This window comes from Narcine bancroftii, chromosome 4 (genome assembly GCF_036971445.1).
Source record: "Narcine bancroftii isolate sNarBan1 chromosome 4, sNarBan1.hap1, whole genome shotgun sequence".
Lineage (NCBI taxonomy): Eukaryota > Metazoa > Chordata > Chondrichthyes > Torpediniformes > Narcinidae > Narcine > Narcine bancroftii.
The window spans coordinates 293,951,539-293,973,063 of record NC_091472.1 but is presented as its reverse complement, the minus strand read 5'-3'; the positions used below and the strand labels follow the sequence as shown (position 1 = coordinate 293,973,063).

The window sequence follows — 21,525 nt, the reverse complement described above, 5'->3', positions numbered from 1 at the left end:
TGTTTTGCACTATAACCACCACTTCCCCCCACATTTAAAGCATGACCTAATTTAATGCAGGGTCTTGAATGAATGACAACACCAAACAAAAAGGTTTGGTGCATCAAAAAGAGCGCAAAATTAAGTTGTTGATCATTAAAGTGATTAAAAAATACCAGATCTTAAAAATTACAAAGCCATTCCCAACATGGATCAGAAAATCAAAATCTCTACTAACAAATCTCTAAACTCAGCAATATTAAGAAAACAAACATGAATAAAATTACTTACCCAAGTCTGCAATGCAACATTGCCCACTCTCTTTAACAAGGATATTTTTGCTTTTAAGGTCTCGATGGGCAATTGCCACTTTTCCCTGTGTCCCAATTATTTCTGTATGCAAATGCATTAGGCCACTAGCAATGGACAATGATATCCGCAAACAACCAACAGTATCCAATGCAGTATGCTGCAGATAGTCATACAGGGATCCCAGTTCATGATAATGTGTAATTAGCCATAGTTGTGTACTAGAATTTCTGGATGTCATATCAGAGGCTACAAAACCTATGGAAAAAAAAAGAAACATGGAGTTTCAATTGCTAAGGCACACTTCCACACTGAGTTTCAATAGCAGTGACATCATGTCAATTAAAACTAAATGTGTAATTTAAAAAAAGTGACATTTCTTCAGACCAATCATTTTAAACCTCCAAAAGATATAAAAACATTGCTGTGCAGTAATAATTTCATCAGTAGATTTTGATTTTTGTGTACTCCTATCTAATTGGCACCTCATCTATCGTTCTTTGTTACCCACCAACACCATACGTTAAAGCTATTGAGTGACCAAGGTTTCCTCAACAACAAATGGAAGCAGTAACAGATGATAATGTCACTAAGTCCCTTTACATAGAACACTATAGCACAGTACAGGCCCTTCAGCCCTTGATGTTGTGCTGACCTATATATTCTTACCAAAAATAAAACTAAGTCCTTCCTACCTCACAGGCCTTATTTTTCCTTTTATCCACATGCCTAAGAATCTCTTAAATGCCACGAATGTTTCAGCCTCCACCACCATCCCTGACAAGGCATTCCAGGCACCCACAACTCTGTTGAAAAAAAAAGTACCCGTATCTCGCTGAAACTTTCCTCCCTTTATTTCTCTCCAGGTCTCAATCATCTCTATTGAAAACAAAAAAGCCCCTCAAAAATGGTCTCTGGGTCAAAATCCTCAATTTATAATACTTAGGGAGTAGCTTAACCACAAAGCTTGTAGGTGTCCTTGTAATAGGTGAAGCCAATTAGAAAATGGGATTAAATGCTGGCCGTGCAATTCCAAAGTTTCACAAGACCATTCAAGCAATTAGATACAGTGGAACTTTGATTTAACGCGTCCCAATTTAACGCAAATCTGGATATAACACAATGAGCCTTTGGAACCCCACCCCCCTTTCTGGAAGTGATTTTTTTTCCAAAATGGAATGTACCGTTAAAAAACGCAAAACTTTTTCCATGAAGGGCAAGCTTCACGCACTTGGCGCGATCAAGAATGAAAGTCAAATCCACATGAAGACAGCCAAGGATGTCAGCCTCGATGACTCCCTGTATGAGTGGTTCCTTCAAGCACGTTCAGAAAGCCTTCCAATTTCCAGGCCTATTCTGAAAGAATAGCTCAAGCAGAGAAGTTTGACCAGCTGATCAAAGGAGAAACTTCATTGTTCAAAGCTAGCAAAGGATGGTTAAAATAGATTTCCACAGAATAATAAGTTATCAGACAGTTCAACAAGTAGTTAAGAAGACAAATGACATTTATTGCAGAGGGGTTGGAATTTAAGAAAGGCAAAATTATCCACAGTTATACCAGTGTGTTGGCAAGATCACAACTGGAATATTGTGTACAGTTTTAGCCCTCAATCCCCACCTAAAAAGGATGGCAGCATTGGAAATAAGGGAGGCACAGTTAGCGCAAAGCTGTTACAGCACCAGCGATTGGGACCGGGGTTTGAAACCCACACTAAGTTTGTATGTTCTTCCTGTGTCCGCATGGGTTTTTCCCGGGAGCTCAAGTTTCCTCCCACCCTTCAAAATATACCAGGAGTTGTATGCAATTGGGGCAGCACAGGCTCAAGGGGCAAAATGCGCTGTTACTGTGCTGTATGTCTGAATTTAAAAAAATTTTAAATTATGATTTGCAACCTCAAAATGCCTGAGATAAGAGGGCTGACCTATTAAGAGGATTTAAATTGTTTGGGATTGCATTCCTTGGAGTTTAGAAGAACTATAACATACAACCATCCAAGGAGGCTTGACAAGGTAGATGTTGAGTTATTTCCACTAGTTGGACAGTCAAAAAAAAATGGTGTCTGTCCGCTTAAACACTCACCTTTCAACCTCCTGCCACTGCAATCAGTAGCAAGCTGTCTTGCACTCAATGACCAGCTACTGAACCGCACTAACAATTTCAAGTCTCCAGGTGGGCTGGAATACAGAGGTCTTAAAGGGTTCGGCCACCACCAAGGTCAAGGCTAGAAATGTGGCGCAAGGGCCATGATACAAACTAGACTGGAGGGAGGCTTCCCCTACCATTCATACTACTGACCATTCATTAGAAAAGAAAATTGACAATCTTAGGGCAAAGCTGCTTTATCAGAAACAGGTAAGACAAAGTTAAGTTGTTTGCTGCACCAAGACCACTTGCTGTCTTGTAATAATGATGACCATTGACATGAGGGATTCAAACAATGCAAAGATAGTGCGACATTGCTGTTTTGTGCTAACAAGACTGGAACACAAGTTAAAACCACTCGTAATTGGCAAATTTCACTCGCCCCTGCTGTTTCCACTATGTCAACATGAAGTCATTACTGTTCGAGTACGCACAGAGGCTAACAGAGAACCCACCAGATACAATGATCTGATCAGAGGGTTTCACCATTCAATTTTTACATCGACATTTAATTCAGGCAATGTAACTTGTGATAGATATTCATCTTTTTTTTTCCTCGACCTTTAAAGATCCTGACTGATATAATTGTTTACAAATATTCCTAAAATCATCATTAATTTCTTGCATTTTATATGTAATTTGACCAGTTTCACTTTTTGCTGCTACTATTGTTCTTGATAATTGCTCTGCTTTGAGTTGCCATGCTAAAACTTTAAGGGCTCTATCACCTAATTCCATAATATTTCTGTCATGTGTGCTTTATAAGATTGTATTGTATTAAGTTTCAATTTTTTTGATTCCAATAACAGAATGGGTCTGTTCCTGTCCTGTCACACTGTCCAAGCTAAAAAAAACCCTCAAATGTAGTAATATTTAAATAAATATTTTTAAATCTTGGAATTGTCCAGACATTCTGTCAACACTAAAAATGTAAAGTTAATTTATTTATGCAGGATTGGATTGGATACTCCCCAGTAATTATATCTCAGCACACCTTCAAAATGCAGTTGTCTCTTCCAAAGTTTAATGTTTCCTAGGATCTTTATGGTAAGAAAATGGAAGTTCATAACAAAAAATAAATAAATCACATTCTGGGCTTAATGCATCTGTGAAAACAGACAGAGCATCGTGCAATGAGGCATCAGGTTTCTAAGATTAACAAATCCCAGATGTTGTTGTTAATTTTATTAATTGGCAGTACCAAATTATTTTTTTCTAATAATATCATTTGAAAATTACATGATAACAACTCACTCACCTAAAATGTTTTCATTTCTCAAGAGCACACTGTTGTAGATCTCAGTCTCTCTGAACCAGGATTTTTCATCTCTGGAAGAAAATATTTTCACTGCAACATTTTCTCCTTGCCACTGACCCCGCCACACCTCTCCAAAGCGCCCTTTTCCTAGGAAACAGAACACAGGAGATACACCACTATCTATGCAGTGGGACCTTCACTTAACATACTTTTCAACACACCAGTAGATTGACCTGAAAACTGTCTCAAGAAATTTGTGAAACATGAAAGTCTGCAGACACCGCGATTGTAGTTAAAAACACAAATGTTGGAGGGACTCAGCAGGTCTCGCAGCAACTCTAGGAGGTAAAGATATATAACCAACGATCCAAGCCTGAACCCTTCTTCAAGGCATAAAGAAAAATCAGGTAGGTGCCCAAATTAAAAGTCTGGGAGTGAAGAATAGGCAGAAGGAGGAGTACAAACCAATAGACAAAAGATGTTAATTGGACATATCTTTTAAATAAAGTTTTTTTTTAAAAAAGGTAAGTAAAAAGTATAACATACAATATAAATATTCAAACAAAGTAATTTTACAAAGATTTATAGATTAAAAAAAAAGAAAAAACAAATTAAAAAAAACTCTCTCCCCCACCCCCCACCCTCCACTAGCTCCCTTAGGGGAAGCCAGAAATGTAAATCAAATATATATATATAATTAATTATATGTGTGTATATATTTATATATATGTAAATAATTTATATATATATATATATATATATAAAATTACTTATAATTTACATGACAATTTTTTTTATAAAATATATAAATGTTAATAACAGTTCAAAATACATCTAATTGCATATATCTCAAATACGGAGACCACTTTTCAACAAAAAAAAAATTGTCATGTAAATTATAAGTAATTTTTTCCATAACAATACAAGCTTTCAATTCATTATGCCAGCATATATTAATTTCTACATCATCTTTCCAAGAAATAGCAACACATTTACGCGCTACCGACAACACCAAACGTATAAAAGCAATTTGAACTTTCATCCAAACCCATTCCCCTTAATGAATATAAATCTCTCAACAAAAATATCATTGGATCCAAAGGTAGTTTAAAATTATACAATTTTTCCAAAACTATTTTAATTTCTTGCTAAAATGGTTGGACTTTCACACTGGTCCAAACAGCATGTAAAAAAAGCACCAATAGATAAATCACATCTAAAGCAAGAATCTGAATTACTAAACCCATTTTTTTTTAAAACTTTTCCAGGGTCAAATACAATTAATATAAATACAATTAATATAAAAAATTATAATTGACCATACCGTATTTTACATTAGTCAATTTAATTACATTGTCCTGACACATGTTCGCCCAATCATCTTCAGGAAAAGTAAACACTAAATCAGTCTCCCATTTAAGTTTAGATTTTTCCCAATCTGATTTATCCACATTGTCCTGTAATAAATTGTACATAACCCTTCTTTGATATAGTAGAAATCAAAGGTTGAAATTTCGACAAAGTAGGTAAATACACCTCTCTACCATAATTATCCTTTGCCAAAGCCCTAAACCTGATTAAACACTAATAAAGAATTTATTTGTTCTCTCAAATGGATAAAAGAAAGAAATTGTCCCTCTGATAAAATACCTTTAGAATTCAAAATCTTTAAATAACTTTTAAACACTGAAAAAAGAATAAGCCGATTATTGAATAATGGAGTTAAAATTGGTAATTTATCTTTCGACCCTAAATTTTTTTTTTAATCCAAATCTTTAATAAATGTTTCAGTATTGGCATATCATATTCCTGCAATAAAATCAAATTCCAACAGAATATAAATTCATGCATCTCCGTGCTAGGTAGACATGATATCTCCACCTTAGCCCAACTAGGAGGTTGATCCAAATCTATCAATCTACTAATAAACTTCAACTGAGTTGCCTCATAATAATTTTGAAAATGTGGCAGTTGTAAGCCACCCAATGCATATTTCCAAGCAAGTTTGTGCAACACTACTCGAGCTAATTTACCTTTCCACAAAAACTCTCGTACTGCTTTATTCAAAGCCTGAAAAAAACTCTTTGAAAGCAAAAAGGTATTGATTGAAATAAATGTTGAATTCGAGGAAATATATTCATCTTAATACAATTAACACGTCAACTAGTGTTAATGGAAGATCTTTCCATTTAGTTAAGTCTGCTTTAATCTGCCTCAATATAGGTACATAATTTAATTGATATAACGATTGATAGTCATTGTCCACAAACACACCTAAGTATTTGATTTTATTCGTTCATCTTAATTTTGTAATATTTTTAAATTCAGAATAATCTTTTACTCCAATTGGCAAAATTTCACTTTTATCCCAATTAACTTTATATCCGGACAGTTCTCCAAATTTCAATAAACATTCCTGTAACTGTTTCAATGATTTCTCAGGTTCTGTCAAATATATCAACACATCATCTGCAAATAGATTAATTTTACATTCTTCATCCTTAATCCTCATCCCTCTAATATCCTCATTTTGTCTAATAGCCTGTGCTAACAGTTCTATAGCCAATGCAAATAGGGCTGGTGACAATGAGCATCCCTGACAAGTTGATCGAGTCAACTTAAAAGGTAAAGATGTCTGTCTATTTGTCACCACCCTAGCAATCAGATTCATATACAAGGACTTAACGCAACCAATAAAGAAAGGGCCAAATTAAAATTTCTCTAATACCTTAAATTAAAAAGTCCCATTCAAACCTATCAAAAGCTTTTTCGGCATCTAATGCAACTACCATAGGATGATTAGGTTGCCACCGATAAGCATTGATCAAAGTAAGCAATCGAAGTATATTATCTGAGGCATTTCTATTCTTAATAAAACCTTTTTGGTCAATATGTACTAATTTAGGTAAATATTTAGCAAGTCTCTTAGCTAATACTTTCACCATAATTTTATAGTCTACATTCAATAAAGAAATAGGTCTATATGAAGATACCTGTAAAGGATCTTGGTCTTTCTTTGGGATAACAGTTATTAAAGCACTCAAACACGTTTTTGGTAACTTCTGATCTTCAGTAACTTAATTTAAAGTTTCCCCAAATATATTAGAAAATTCATCATAAAAAAGTTTATAGAATTCCACAGGAAACCCAACATCTCCAGGGGACTTACCTGAATAGCTTCCTCGATTTCAAAATCCATAAATGGAGATTCCAACTCCTGAATACCTTTCTCATCGAGTACTGGTAATGTTAATTTAGATAAGTAAGAATCAATAGTACTATTATCCTGTTTCCCCTCAGAAGTATATAATTTTTGATAAAATAAATAAAACTGGTCATTAATTTCCTGAGGCTTATAGATTATTATTGAATTCTTTTTAACAGCATTAATAGTCCGAGACACCTGTTCAGTTTTCAATTGCTAGGCAAGAACCTTGTGAGCCCTTTCCCCCAACTCATAACAACATTGTTTAGATCTATTAATTAAGCGCTCAAACTGGTAAGTTTGTAAAGTATTATACCGTAACTTTAACTTCGTTAATAGGGCTTTTTTTTTTTTAAATCTTCCTTAATATCTTTCTGAAAGTCCTTCTCTAGTTCAGCAATCTGATTTTCCAACTGTAAACTTTCTGTCATATATTGTTTCTTAACTTTCGTAGAATAGCTAATGATCTGTCCCCTCAAATAAGTTTTTAAAGCATCCCATACTAAAAAATGACTTTTTACAGAATTAATATTTTTGGTCAAAAATAAAGAAATATGCTCTTTTACAAAGGTAACAAACTCCTTTTTTCAATAACATTGTGTTAAATCTCCATCTATATGTTGAATGTACTATCTCCGAACTTTCACAAGAGAAAATTAATAATGAATGATCTGATAGAACTCTACTTTTATATTCAGTTTGCAATACCCTACCCTGAAGATATGCTGATACCAAAAATAAATCAATTCTGGAAAACGAGTCATGCCTTGAAGAATAAAAAGAAAAATTTTTCTCAGTAGGATTAACTTTTCTCCAAATATCTACCAAATTTAAATCTTGCATTAATGCATTAAGTTGTATTGCCATCTTTGACTTCCTTATACTCTTCAGATTTCTATCTAATAAAGGATCCAAAACACAATTGAAATCACCACCCACTAAAATATTCTCATTAGCCTGATTTAAAAAGAAAAAAAGCTTCTGAAATAAACTGCTCATCATCTGTATTGGGTGCATATAAATTAAGCAGTGTCCAAAATTCTGCAAAAATTTTACAATTAACTCAAAACTCTACCAGCATTCCCTTCAGTAGATTCCAATTCAAATGGTAAGTTCTTATGAATTAAAATCGCTACTCCTTTTTCTTTAGAATTAAAAGAAGAATAAAAAATTTGGCCAACCCAGTCTCTTTTCAATTTCAAATGTTCTTTCTCAGTCAAATGTGTTTCTTGTTTAAAAAAAAAAGCAATATCAATTTTCATCTTTTTTTTTACATATACCAATACTCTCTTTCTCTTTATTGGATTAAAAGTTTCGAAGTTCAATCTAGACATAATTTTAACTATTAGTAAATACACACACCCAAAAAAATTAAACTCTATAAAATAATGCTCCCCTTTATAATCTTTAAAAATAAAAGGAGGAAAAAACCCTCTTAAAAAAAAAATCAAAATAAAAATAAAAAAACACTCAAAAGAAAAACCACCCAAAGGCAGTATTACCCTAAAAAACTGGGTGTGGGAAACCCACTGGTGGCAGATGACTTGCAAAGTTTTTAGTAGTCCACATCTTCAACCCAGTAACTCCACACCCAACTATTGCTCTGGATCTTCGATATTAAGAGGATTCTGTATTTCTTCTTTCTTTCCATTTCAACTGCCATTTCCATTTCCATTTAATCTCCTTTTAGGAGACAAAGGTGGAGAACGACTATTTCTTCTCAATTCCGGCAGAGAGTTAGCAAAAACGAAGGCATCATGATCATTTTCAAAAAAATTGAGATTGAAAGTTTTCATAAAAAACATTCAAAATTGCAGGGTAACGAAAAGCAAATTTATAATCTTTTCGCCACAGAACATCTTTAGCCGTATTGAATTCTTGCTGTCTACGAATAACTTCCTGACTCAAATCAGCATAAAAGAACACTGTTGTTTTGAACCATTAATGGAGATTGATTTTGTCGTGCTTTTTGTACTGCCATACGTAAAATCATTTCTCTATCCTGGTATTTTAAACAACGAATCAAAACTGCTCTCGGTGGTTGTCCTGGAAGCAGTTTTCTTCTCAGAGCTCTGAGCCCTATCTAACTTCAAACTTTCAGGAAAGATCTCTTTACCCAAAACTTCTGGGATACAGCATTTAAAGAATTTTATAGGATCAGAGCCTTCAACATCTTCTGGAAGACCAACTATCTTCACATTATTTCTCAGATTCTGATTTTCCAAAGAATCAGTCTTCCTCAATAAGTCTCTTTTTTGAATTCCCCAATCTACGAAAGATCCTTCCACTCTTTCTAATTTTTCACTATTACGCTCCACTTGACTTTGACACTCAGAAAAAGCTGTCTCAATTTTCTTAAGAATTTTCTTGTACAGTATCAACAGATTTTATACATCTATTAATGTCACTTTTGACTACATTCATATTTTGCTGCATATTTGACATTTCACATAAAGTATGCATCTTCATTTTCACCTCCATAAATCCTTGATTCATTTGATCTGATATTTGTTTTGACATATTACCCATCTGATAGGCAATCCCTTCCAGAACTGTAAACACTGGATCCATTCCAGGTTCCGGTTCCACTTTTTGAGGTTTACCTTCATAGGTTGCTGGCTCCCCCTGCTGGACGTATTCTGCAAAGGTAAGTAATTCCTCTTCTGTCAGTATAGATGCCTTGACAGTGCGGCTGTGGGTCTGGACACCCTGACCTCTGAGGCGCCAGCGTTTGAGTTCCCCTGCAGCCCACACCTTATCAAGGAGCTCCCGGACCAGTGACGCTCCACGGAAGCCGGGCAAAGCCACGGGGCATGTCATCTTCCGACGCTACTCCACGCGACCCCAGGCTGCCCGGCAAGATCGCGGGGCCGCTGCTCTCTCTATCGTCCGCACGGCTTCACGTGCACGTGGATCGGCAACAGCCGAACTCACCAGGGTGCCGGCACCATCTTGCAGGAACAAGGTCGGCGCCAGTGTCAAGATCGGCCAAGCTGGGGTCCTCTGGCCTTGGGAATTGCCAAAATCGACTCAGAGGATTCCACTGTAAAGGTAGGCTTCAATTCTTCTGTACTTTTAAATAGCAATTTCTTTTGGAGCTGAGCCTTAGATTTTTTTCACATCAGTTGCCATAGTAATTTACTATTGTTTAAAAAATTAAAAATATTATTTTTAACTAATTTTAAACAACATAGTCGGGCGTTTAATGTTCCAGCTGGGAGAAGGTGGAATACACGTCTTGCCTTTACGCCATCTTGCCACGTCCCCCCTAATTGAACATACCTTGAAGGAGGGCTCAGGCCTGAAATGGAGGTTATACATCGTCACCTCCTATGAACACTGCAAGATATGCTGAGTTCCTTCAGCATTTCAAAAAAAAAGTGATCAGTTACTTCAACTAACCTACAGAATATTGAACAAGTTTATAAGCTAATAAAAAATACAGTTCAACTCCAATAGTCTGAAATTGGATTCTCCGAAATCCTCATTTTTTTCAGAGCTGAACTGACCAGGGATGTCAGGCCCCTAACATTGGCAGAAGCGGACTTTGGGCCCCTGGCGGTGGCAGCAGCGGACCTCAGGCTCCTGGCGGCGGCAGGAATGGGACCTCGGGGTCACAGCACAAATGGGTCCTCGGTGGGGAACTGTCGGTGGTGGCCAGCAATATTTTTTGGTGAAAACTGAACCTTATTTTAATGCTTAAAAAGCCTTACCTTGTTGTTTGTTGTTGTTTAAACACTGTTACAAGTGATTTGCTGTTGCTACTGGGCTGTTTTTAAAAAAAATTACTGGTTCTCCGAAAAAAACATTTATCCGAAATGGGCCCTGTCCTGACCATTTCAGTTAATTGGAATTGTACTGTACTTCAAACTGTGCAATCCAGTCACAAAATTTATAATTGACAAAAAATACAATATTTAGGAGTTTTAATGCTCAAACAAAACAACTTAAAACTTGAGAGGTTCCATAAACAAGTTTAAGCTCCAGTAAATAACTAAAACCTTCAGATTGAATGCGGAAAGGCAAATCTTGGGCATGGAATTTGTAAATTTAAGTTTTCAAAATATATTATTTCAAAACCAGATGATCAATTTTGTTTTAGCTGTGGTTCATGTTCAAATATCAGTGTCAGGTCATCAAAGATCACTTCCAATTTGCTATAGAGCTTTAACTTCTTCTCCCAAGCAACTCATTGCATTTTGTCCCTGAAAAATCACCCATGGAAGTTCATAATCTGCTGACTTCTTTTGTAGCTCAGAACCCCAAATGGAAATGGTATGAGGAAAATAAGACTTTTCCCCTTACAAAATACAAGCTTGCTCAACCAGTGTAAACAAATAGGAACTCACCAATACATTCTACCAGGGTGATCTGCCGAGCCACTGTTCTTTGTATGAACAAGGGAAGACCCGATCCACTACCTGATGTGCAGGAATTATCCAGCAGATCCTGCGAGATAAACAGATGATGTAACAAAGTGAACCACAATTACTGGTTTTCAAAAGGCAAACAAGATTTTTCAATCTGGAGTCATTTGGTGAAGGAAGTCAAAAGCTCCAAATATAGTTACACCAGATTATTCACTTGAAGTATGCAATGCATAAAGCCATAAGGGAAGTATTTCCCAATGATGAACAGCTAAAGAAATTAATTCAATATTCCTTTGGAGTTTATAAAATTTAGTGCTGATTTACATGAAACACACAAGATTCTGAAGAGGCAGGAGTCAAAATGTTTTCACAAGAACCTCATTTGAGATTCATAGCTACAAAATTTGAGTGTAGTCCTGAGCCATACAGAAACCAATTCTCATGAAGAGTGGCAAACTTGTCTTCTCTCTATCACTGGGGACATTTAAAAAAATAGATGAAGTTTTGAAATATCAGGGAATTGAGGGCTATGGATGCAGACACAGAAGATGACATGAAGCCGAGGGCATATCAGCCACAAATGCATTAAATATTGGCGAAGATTAAGGGGCCAAATGGTCTCCTCTTATTTTCTTGTGCTCGGATGCATGTTCTAAAATTGCAAACTCATTGAAATAACAGTTTCTTGGAACCAACTGAGTGGTACAGTGTGAATGTCGATAGAACTCTATTAGAGGGCTCTCCTCCATAATTTTATCTTTGCAAATTCCAAGCCTCTTAATAACAAATGAGATGTACAGTTTGTGGGTGGAAAAAACACAAATTTCCCAAAACAGATTAGAGTTACCACTACTTCCACTTACTCCAGTTTACATGCAGAAGAAGCATGAACAAATGAAAATGCTTTAAAACTACGCAAGGAGAGGATACAACCTACAGAAATCTATCTCCAGGCCAAATGGACATTACAGAAGAGAATGGAAACAATGAAGGATAGCCAACAGCTGTGGCAGAGCCTAAATGACACCACACCTGCAAAACCTAATCTGGGTCAGTAGGAGACAGCAAAGCTTTACTCCCAGGTGAACTCCAACTTGTATGATAGATATGACCACCAGAACAAGGAAGAAACACTGTGCACACAGTGTCCTTATCTGAAAACGACACAAAGACTGCCTTTAGGAGAGTAAATTCAATGCAAGTGGAGTTCCTGGCCAAGTACTGAAAATCTGTGCTGACCAACTAGCCAATGTATTCACGGATATCTTCAACATTCACTCCAGCAGTGTGGCACCCCCCTGGTTCAAACAGACCTCTAGCATATCTGTGCACAAAAAGAACATGGTAACCTGCCTAAATGACTACTGACCAGTGGCTCTACCAGTGTTTTAGAAGGCTGGTATTGAAGCAGATCAGCTCCTGTCTGTGCAGCAACATGGATCCATTCCAATTTGCCTACAGCAGCAACAGGTCTAAGACAGATGCCATTTCACTGGCTCTACATAAAATCATGGAACACCTGGAAGCAAAGATCCATACATCAGATGCTCTTTATTGACTACAATCTCAAAACCTATCAGCGAACTCCAAGACCTGGGTCTCAATACCCCACTGTCTAATTGGATCCTCGATCTCCTCACCTCCAGACCCAAATTAATGCAGATTGGCAAGAAGAACATCTCCCCCACAATCTGTCAGTACTGGAGCACCACAGGACTGTATACTTAACTCCCTGCTCCACTCGCCTTACACCTATGACTTTGTGGCGGAGCACAAAATCCACACTATCTACAAACTTGCTGATGATGTCACAGTAGTGGATGTATAAAAAGGGGCAATGAGTCAGTATACAGGAGGGAGATTGAAAACTTGGCAGAATGGTGCATTAATAACAACCTCCCGCTCAATGTCACCAAAACCAAGAAGCGGATTGTGGACTTAATACAGTCCAGTGATCATGGGGCGAGGGGGGGAGAGAATCAGAGGTGGAGAGAGTGAGCAAATTTAAGTTCCTAGGAGTCACTATCTCAGAAGAACTCTCCTGGACCCAACATACTAATGTCATCAAAAAGAAAGAAGATCAGTGTCTTTACTTCCTTGGGAACTTGTGATGGTTTGGTATGACATCGAAAACCGTGGCAAACTACTACAGATGCATAGTGGAAAGTGTGCTTACTAGCTGCATCACAGCCTGGAATGGTGGAGCCGAAACCTCTGAGCAGAAAGCCCTGCTAATGGTGGTGGACGCAGCCCAGTACATCAGAAGCAAATCTCTCCCTACCAGGGAAAATCTATGTGGAATGCTGCAGTCACAGAGCAGTGCCCAGGACATGCTCTGTTCTCACTACTATCATCTGGAAAGAGGTATCGGTACAACAACTCTTACCACCAGGAACAGTTGATACCCCTCCACCATCAGACTCCTCAACAACAAACTCAGGGGCTCATTTTTGGACTCTTACTTTTCACATTAATTATTACTAATTTTTTTTTGTATTTACATAGTTTATTTACATTTCTTTCATGTAGATGCACCTTTTTCTTGTGCACAGTTTGCATTACCAACAAGTAGAAATTCTGCCTGGCTTGCAGGAAAAAAAAATCTCAAGATTGTATGTGATGTCATGTTTGACAATAGTACTTTGAACACAAGGCAAGAGAAGTTTTAAAATCCTTACAGCTAGCGTGCTATCATCGACATTTGAGGCAATCAGTCCATCAATGGCACCATACTCAGCTTCTCGAGGATTTAATCTTTGCAAGTGACTTTGCTGAAGCTTTCGCATTATTATTACTGTTACCACGGTGACTACGATCAGGACTAGCATTGAAGCAACAATGACAAAAGTCAGGGTTCTCGCGCTGTAGCCTATTGGTGCCCCTGAGAAGGAAGAAATGAGTTGATGCATTAATTGAACAAAAAGATGAAAATATAATTTTGTAGTAAAGATTAATGTACATTAATTGACGTCACTCAACATTTTCAATAGTCATACAGCAAATTTGACAAAATAAACCATGAATAACTGCATTAAAGCAGAGGCCAAATGCTAGTCCACACCAAATTAACTAATATCAATGAGGATGCCGTTGAGAAATTACTTGCGAATTCTTTGCTCCACGATTCAGCAGGGGACAAAGGTCGGGTGTGGTGGCAGGGAGTATGGTATTCAATGACCACAGAGTTATGCTGCACAAAATTGGACGCGATTTTCCAAACAAAACGATCAAGCAGCCAGAAAAATAAAATTAACAATGAACAAACAATTCTGAATAATCACTTCTTATTCTACAACTGAGATAATACCAATCTTCCTTGGTCACTTGCTCCATTTCTAATACCTGTACACATAACTGCACAGCCAAGTTCAACTCCAACGCAATCTATAACTTAATTGAAAACAGCACTGTTTTGGCTAAAGAATTGAAAATAATGAATCAGAATACAGAATAGAAATCAAGAATATAACTGGAACAACAATCTTGTTTTCAACATCAACAAAACTATGGAGGATTGGAGAGTTGCTCATTAAGGAAAGGGGAGGCCAAGGAACTATGCACCTGTCTTCATAGGGTGGAAAGCAGTGGTGAGGGTTAGTTCCTTCAGTTTCCTGGGAGTCCACGCCTCAGAGAAACTCTCTTGAAGCCAGCACAGAGGCAACTATGAAGAAGGCACACCAACATCTCCACTTTTTAAGTCAGAGAAGATTTGGCATTTTGTCAAATACTCTAACAAACTTCTACTGGTCACTGTGACAACTATATTGGCTGCTTGCATCGCAGCTTGGTTTGATAATTCGACCACCCAGAAATGCAGAAGGCTGCAAACTTCGCCAAGGCCATCACAAGGTCAGACCTCCCATTCACTGAAGACATCTGGGTGAGGTGCTGTCTCAAGAAAGCAGCCAACATCATAAATGACCCCATCACCCCGGTCACAACTTCTTCCCACTGGTAACTTCAGGTTGCAGCCTTCTTGCGAGGATGGGACCCATCATGTCTGATAGTGTAAATGTGCATGGAGATGGAGGTGGTAGTGGAGGACATTGATGAATACTTTGCTTCAGTATTCACCAGAGAAAAGGAACTTAGCAATTGTGAGGATGACTTAAAGCAGATTGAAGGACTTGAAAGTGTTGACTTTAAGAAGATGTATTGGAGTTTTTGAAAAGGATGAAGTTAGACAAATCACCAGGACAAGATTTTCCCATGGCTATTGTGGGAAATGCAGGAGGAGATTGCTGAGCCACTGGCGATGATCTTCATATTGTCACTGGGGACAGAAGTACTGGAGGATTGGAGGGTTGCAAATGTTCCCCCATTCAAGAAAAGGAATAGAGACAACCCAGTAAATTATAGACCAATGAGTCTTACATCAGTGGTGGGCAAACTGTTGGAGAAGATGTTGAGTGACAGGATTTAGAATCATTTAGAAAGGCACCATCTGATTAAGGATAGTTGGTATGGCTTTGACAGGGGAATGTTGTGTCTTACGATTGATTAAATTCTTTGAGGATGTTTCAAAGAACATTGAAGATAGATCAGTGGATTTAGTTTATATGGATTTCAGTAAAGCAAGGCTCACTCAGAAAGTAAGGAGGCACAGAATCCAAGGAGACCATACTTTGTGGTTACAGTATTGGCTTGCCCAGGGAAAGCACAAAGTGGTTGTAAATGGTTTGTTTTCTGCACGGAAATTGGAGAGCAGAGGTGTTCCGCAGGGATCTGATCTGGGACACCTCCTCTTTGCAATTTTCATAAACAACCTGGATGAGGAAGTGGAAGAGTGGGTTACTAAGTTTGCGGATGACACAAATGTTTGTGGTGGTGTTTGTGGATCGTCTGGAGTGTTGCCAGAGGTTATAAAGGAACATTGACAGGATGCAGAATTGGGCTGAGAAGTGGCAAGGTGTGAAGTGGTGCATTTCAGGCAGACAAATTTGAAGGTAGAATAAAATGAAAGATCTGGAGGTCCATGTCCAAAGGGCACTCAAGGTTGATATTACTAGGTTGTTAAGAAGGCATAGTGTGTGTTGGGCTTCATTAATTGTGGTAGCCACGAGGTAACACTGAAGCTATACAAAATCTCTATTTGACCCCAATTGGAATGTGAGTGATTAGTTCTGATCACCTCACTATGGGGAAAAATGTGAATGCAGATAGGGTGCCGAGGTATTTTACAAGGAAATTGCCTACATTGGAGAGCATGCCTTATGCCGATAAACAGAGTAAACCAAGTGTTTTTCTCCTTAGAGTGTCAGAGGGTGGGGATGATCTAATGGAGGTGTACAAGATGATGAGAGGAATTGATCATGTGGCTAGCCAGAGGCTTTTTCCCCCAGGGCTGAAATAACTAACACAAAGGGGGTCAGAGTTTTAAGGTGCTTGGGAGTAAGTAGAAGGGTGAGATGAAAGAGGCATGTTTTTCCCACAGAAAGTGGTGGGTGCATGAAATGCACTGCCAGCAACTGTGGTGGAGGCAGGTGCATACACAATAGAATCTCTTAAAAGACGATTAGATTAGAAAATGGAAGGTCATACAGTGGGGAAAATCTGACCAGTTTTTAGGCTGGCACAACACTGTGGACCAAAGGTTCTGTACGGTGCTGTAGATGGTACTGAAGCCCAGCACCAAATTCAAGGATAGTTTTTAATCCAATAGTGTCAGGCTACCTTTCATTATGTCCCCTTAACATTAAACCACCTTGGGACCGCGAAAAGACCAGTCTGTACTCCTGAGATCACTTTTTTCATCTATCCTTTATGATCATCATCCCTTTCAATACAGAGGGTAATGTCATGTTTACTCGTGTTGTTGGTGCACCTGTTTAGCTGTAGCAAGCAAGAATTTCAGTTCACATTGTTCTTTTTAGCTTCATTTATAATTTGGACTTTGCCCATGTAATGAACAGAAGAAGTGCATCCAAGACTCACCAATTAATTTCTGGTTCTGAGAAAATTTAGTGTGGGGAGTCGGGATCATCCCATGGAAGAGGTACTGAATGGATTGAGCCACTTCAGGAGAGGCATTTTCATGGAAAAGCACAAAATTGTACGGGGCTGAACCTGATGGGTGGTGGGGGGAAATTATGCTTTGCCTGGCCATAGCATCTAGAACAGAGTCCCAATCTAGAAAATAAAAAATATGTTGTCTATTCAGGATGAGAAAGATAGAAAGTCACCAGCCATTGGAATTTTCTATACTCAGATGCTGAGTATATGGAAGGTATTATTTTAGACTTAGAATTTAGACATATAGCATGGTAACAGGCCCTACCATGCCTCCAAAATATGCCAATTAACCTACAACCCCTCCCGAACATTTAAGGGTGGGAAGAAACCGAAACACCCAGAGGAAACCTACACAGATACTGGGAGTACATGCAACCTCCTTACAGACAGCACCAGATTAGAACCCGGGTCACTGGTGCTATAATAACATTGAGCTTCACACTATGCCACCCTAAATATTAAGAGAATCTAATGATACAAGATTAATATGGGATTTTGTGCCAAGGTAAATGATTTTGCTGAACTGCAGAGCAGGACTAAGGACCAATACTTTATCCTCCTGTATTTTCTAGTCTCATCAATGTCAATAATATTCCAATCTTATTTTCAGCTTGCAGAATTTAAATACAGCAGTTTACATTCCCATTTCGGAAAAGGATAAATATGGAAACTAAAATCAATCAAGGTGGGGAAGAGAAAAACAGCATAATTAGATTTTCATGGCACGTCCTTCAAGCAGCAGAAAAATGAAGGATGCAAAATCGTACACTGGTGATGCCCTACTGTCTGGGAATTTGCATCGTCAATAAACTGAATGGATCCAGAAGCCTGGAGTCTGAGAGCAATCAGGAGGCTGGATAAAATACTCATCATAATGATGACAAAGTTTGACAAATTTGCCCTTCTTAATAAATGCAATAAAAGCTGCACGTCCACAACTGCACATCCACAACCAAAGGTTTTCATATTCCAAGACCAAGTTAGCTTACAAATATTAAAATCTCTACAATAACACAATATAAACAATTAATTTATAGCCTTGCTAACCAGGTTGTTTTTAAAAATAGACAACGTAACTGCTAATAGAACTTCAAAGGAAGAAGCAGATCTTCACATAAGAGCCAAGTCGCAGAGGAGTAGTATTTCACTTCAGTGGATAAGCTTGATATTTTCAATACATTTGGCAAGTTGAACCAAATGCCCCATTAGGTCAAAATGCAGATCAATACCAAACAGCTCACAACACAGTACTTGAAATGGTACCATTATGAAAGATGGGTCCTACTACACATCAATTGTCCTTAAACTTTATAGAAGTAGAAATTATACAACTTGCATAGAGTGGTGCGAAGATAGCAAGACATCTAGGGAGCCCTGATGTAGCCAAAATTTATAACTTTTCTGCAGACCCAATCATCCAATACCAGAAACTAGCGGAGTTGACTGAGATACCCAATCCAATGTTGTAAAACTAATGCCAAAGAATATTAACCCTTCCCAATACCACAATTAGCAGAAACAATTATACCAAAGGTGAGCTTAGACTCCCTGAATCCATTTTACACAGTCTGAAAACTTTGTTTATGGCACCTCCTCTCCAGAGAGCATGATCTATTCACCTTCCTTAAGATTAAAATACTTACAGGCATTGCTAAATATTAAAGAATCCTGTATTGTGCAGATATTAAACCACATGTTGATATAATGAGAGATATAATTACTACACATGAACACATGCAAGTATTGCAAAGTATAAACTAACAAAAATTGCAAACATTAATATCGGATTAGGCTTGGTTTCCATTTTCATGTGACACCCACTTCTACTCAATCACCCAACTTGCTTTTTAGCTGGTCTTGAGAGATTGTTGGTTTTGCATCCAGCTCTGGAAAGATCTAATTTTCCAATTAAGCATTGTGAACATGAAAGCCAGCCGTCGCTACTCCCCTCCCTAAAGTGTAAACACCTGACCCTTCCCATCAATTAATCCCTCACTTTTGCCACCAACCTAAAATCAGAAGAGAGTAATTTGTGTATTTTACCCCAAGCTGAAGTTTTCAGTTCATCTGTCAAAAATTATCATTTTTCATCACCAGACTCTTGTCCACTATAAACACCAGTTCATCCAATTCACTGCCAACTGGAGGTTATGCCCTATTAAATTCTTTTTATGTTTGTCCATCTTCATTTAGTCCATTGGGACTTGCCTCCTCAACATTTCACAATCCTTATTCTCCTATGAACACCTTTTCAAGGGTTTCATCTTCTAAACGTTCCGGTCACTCTCCAGTTTTGCTTCAATGAAAATAATCATTCAAAATTTCCCTCAAGACTTCTAAATAGTTAAAGTCAAAAGAGGTAACAGTAAAAGTATACCATATCTAAATCTATACATGTGTGTAATAGTCGATAACGTGTAAAAGTTGACTCCTTTTTTTTGGCCAGAGCCGCCCGCCCATTTAAGCTCCTGATGTACTTATCGTGGTCAAAAATAGTATGCGTGTAATAGTCGATCCCCTCAATTTTACCCAAAATTCAATTATTACACGAGAATATACAGTAGATATTTGTAAAGAATGTCTGATACAAATATTTTGATAAAACTAAGTGTTGAGATGACAAAGCAAACATTATTTATAAGCCACAAGCATTTAAATTGGAAATATATTCACATGAATTGGATCATAGCTTCCTTATTTAGATATTTGAATATTATTCTATAAAACTGACATGATTGCAAGGGACCAGAATAGGATGTACAGAACGGACATGAATGACACACAGATAATTAGTTGTTTTTGTCCACTAGTGACCCAAAGTAGGCAATAAATATAGCTTATCTAAGGAAATTGATGAAACAGAAGGGGAACGGTTACCTGCATTAACAAGACAAACCAATAACAGGGATAAAGTGTAGAAAATCTTGCTCATTTTAAAAATTTTTTTTTTAAACATGCAATCTTGTCTGCTGAGCATGAGGATACAAATAACTATTATTTTTTTTCAGGTATTATTCAATATTGGTATTATTCAATAGAATTTTAACTTGCCAACTAAAGAGGAAGATTAAATCAATAGAGCAGAATTATCCCAATCAACTTACTTAAAAAGGACCATAAAGGAGGATAATGGGGGCAGCAGAAATAATAGACCAGTTAGCCTAATGTCAGTGGTTGGGAAGATGTTGGAGATGATTTCCAAGGATGAAATTATGGAGTACTTGGAGGCAGATGACAAGATAGGCCATGGTTTCCTTAAGTGAAAAATCTTGCTTGAGAACCCTATTGGAATTTTTTTAAGAAACATCAAGCAGGCTGGATAAAGGAATGGATGTTCAGAAGGTCTTTGACATGGTACCATAACTGAGGCTACTTAAGAAGGTAACAGCCCATGGTACAACAGGAAACATATCAACATGGGTAGAACACTGGCTAATTAACAGGAACCAGAGTCAGAATACAGTGATAATATTCGGGTTGGTTGCCAGTTGCTAGGGGTGTTCCAAAGGGGTCAGTGTTGGGGATGTTTCTTTTCATGTTGTACATTAAGGATCAATGATGGAATGAATGGCTTTGTGGCTAAGTTTGCAGATGATACAAAGGTAATTGGAGGAGCAAATAGTGCTGAAAAACAAGGAGGCTGCAAGACGACTTGGGCAGATTAGGAGACTGGGCAGAGAAGTGGCAAATGAAATACAATGATGGAAAGTATATGGTCATGCATTTTGCAAGAAGAAATAAACAGGCAGACTTTCCTAAATGGGGAGAAAATTGAAAATACCCAGATGCAAAGGGACCTGAGAGTCCCCATAGCTTGAAGGTAAAACTTGCATGTTGAGTCAGAGATAAAGGCAAATACAATGCTAGCATTCATTTCAAGAGGAATATAATGTAAAAACAGGGATATGATGTTGAGGGTTTATAAGTCACTGGTGAAACCTGACTTAGTATTGTGAGCAGTTTTGGGCTCCTCATTTAAGGAAGGATATGCTGACATTGGAGAAGGTTTGGAGGATGTTAACAAGGATGATTCTGGGAAGGAAAGGGTTATCAATGAGGAAGGAGCATTTGACAGCTTTTGGTCTGTACTCACTGGAATTTAGAGTGAGGGGGCATCTCATTGACACATCTTGAATGTTGAAAGGCATGGACAGAGTAGCTGTAGAAAGGTTGTTTCCAATGATAGGAGAGACTAGGATGAGGACACAATTTCAGGATTGAAGGAGGTCAGTTTTCTTTCACCAGAGAG

General features: G+C 37.7%; 1 protein-coding gene across 5 annotated transcripts in view; it reads right to left on the bottom strand.

The window, feature by feature from the left end:
• The window catches only part of LOC138762115 (activin receptor type-1-like), a 111,137-nt gene that overhangs the window by 19,636 nt on the left and 69,976 nt on the right, over positions 1-21,525 (bottom strand). For all 5 annotated transcript variants that reach the window (XM_069935478.1, XM_069935480.1, XM_069935481.1 and 2 more), the window contains 4 exons: positions 13,943-14,145; positions 11,244-11,343; positions 3,690-3,836; positions 271-546 (listed from right to left, as the gene is read on the bottom strand). In XM_069935478.1, coding sequence (XP_069791579.1) covers positions 271-546; positions 3,690-3,836; positions 11,244-11,343; positions 13,943-14,145 — 726 coding nt within the window. The remainder of the gene's footprint in view (positions 1-270; positions 547-3,689; positions 3,837-11,243; positions 11,344-13,942; positions 14,146-21,525) is intronic.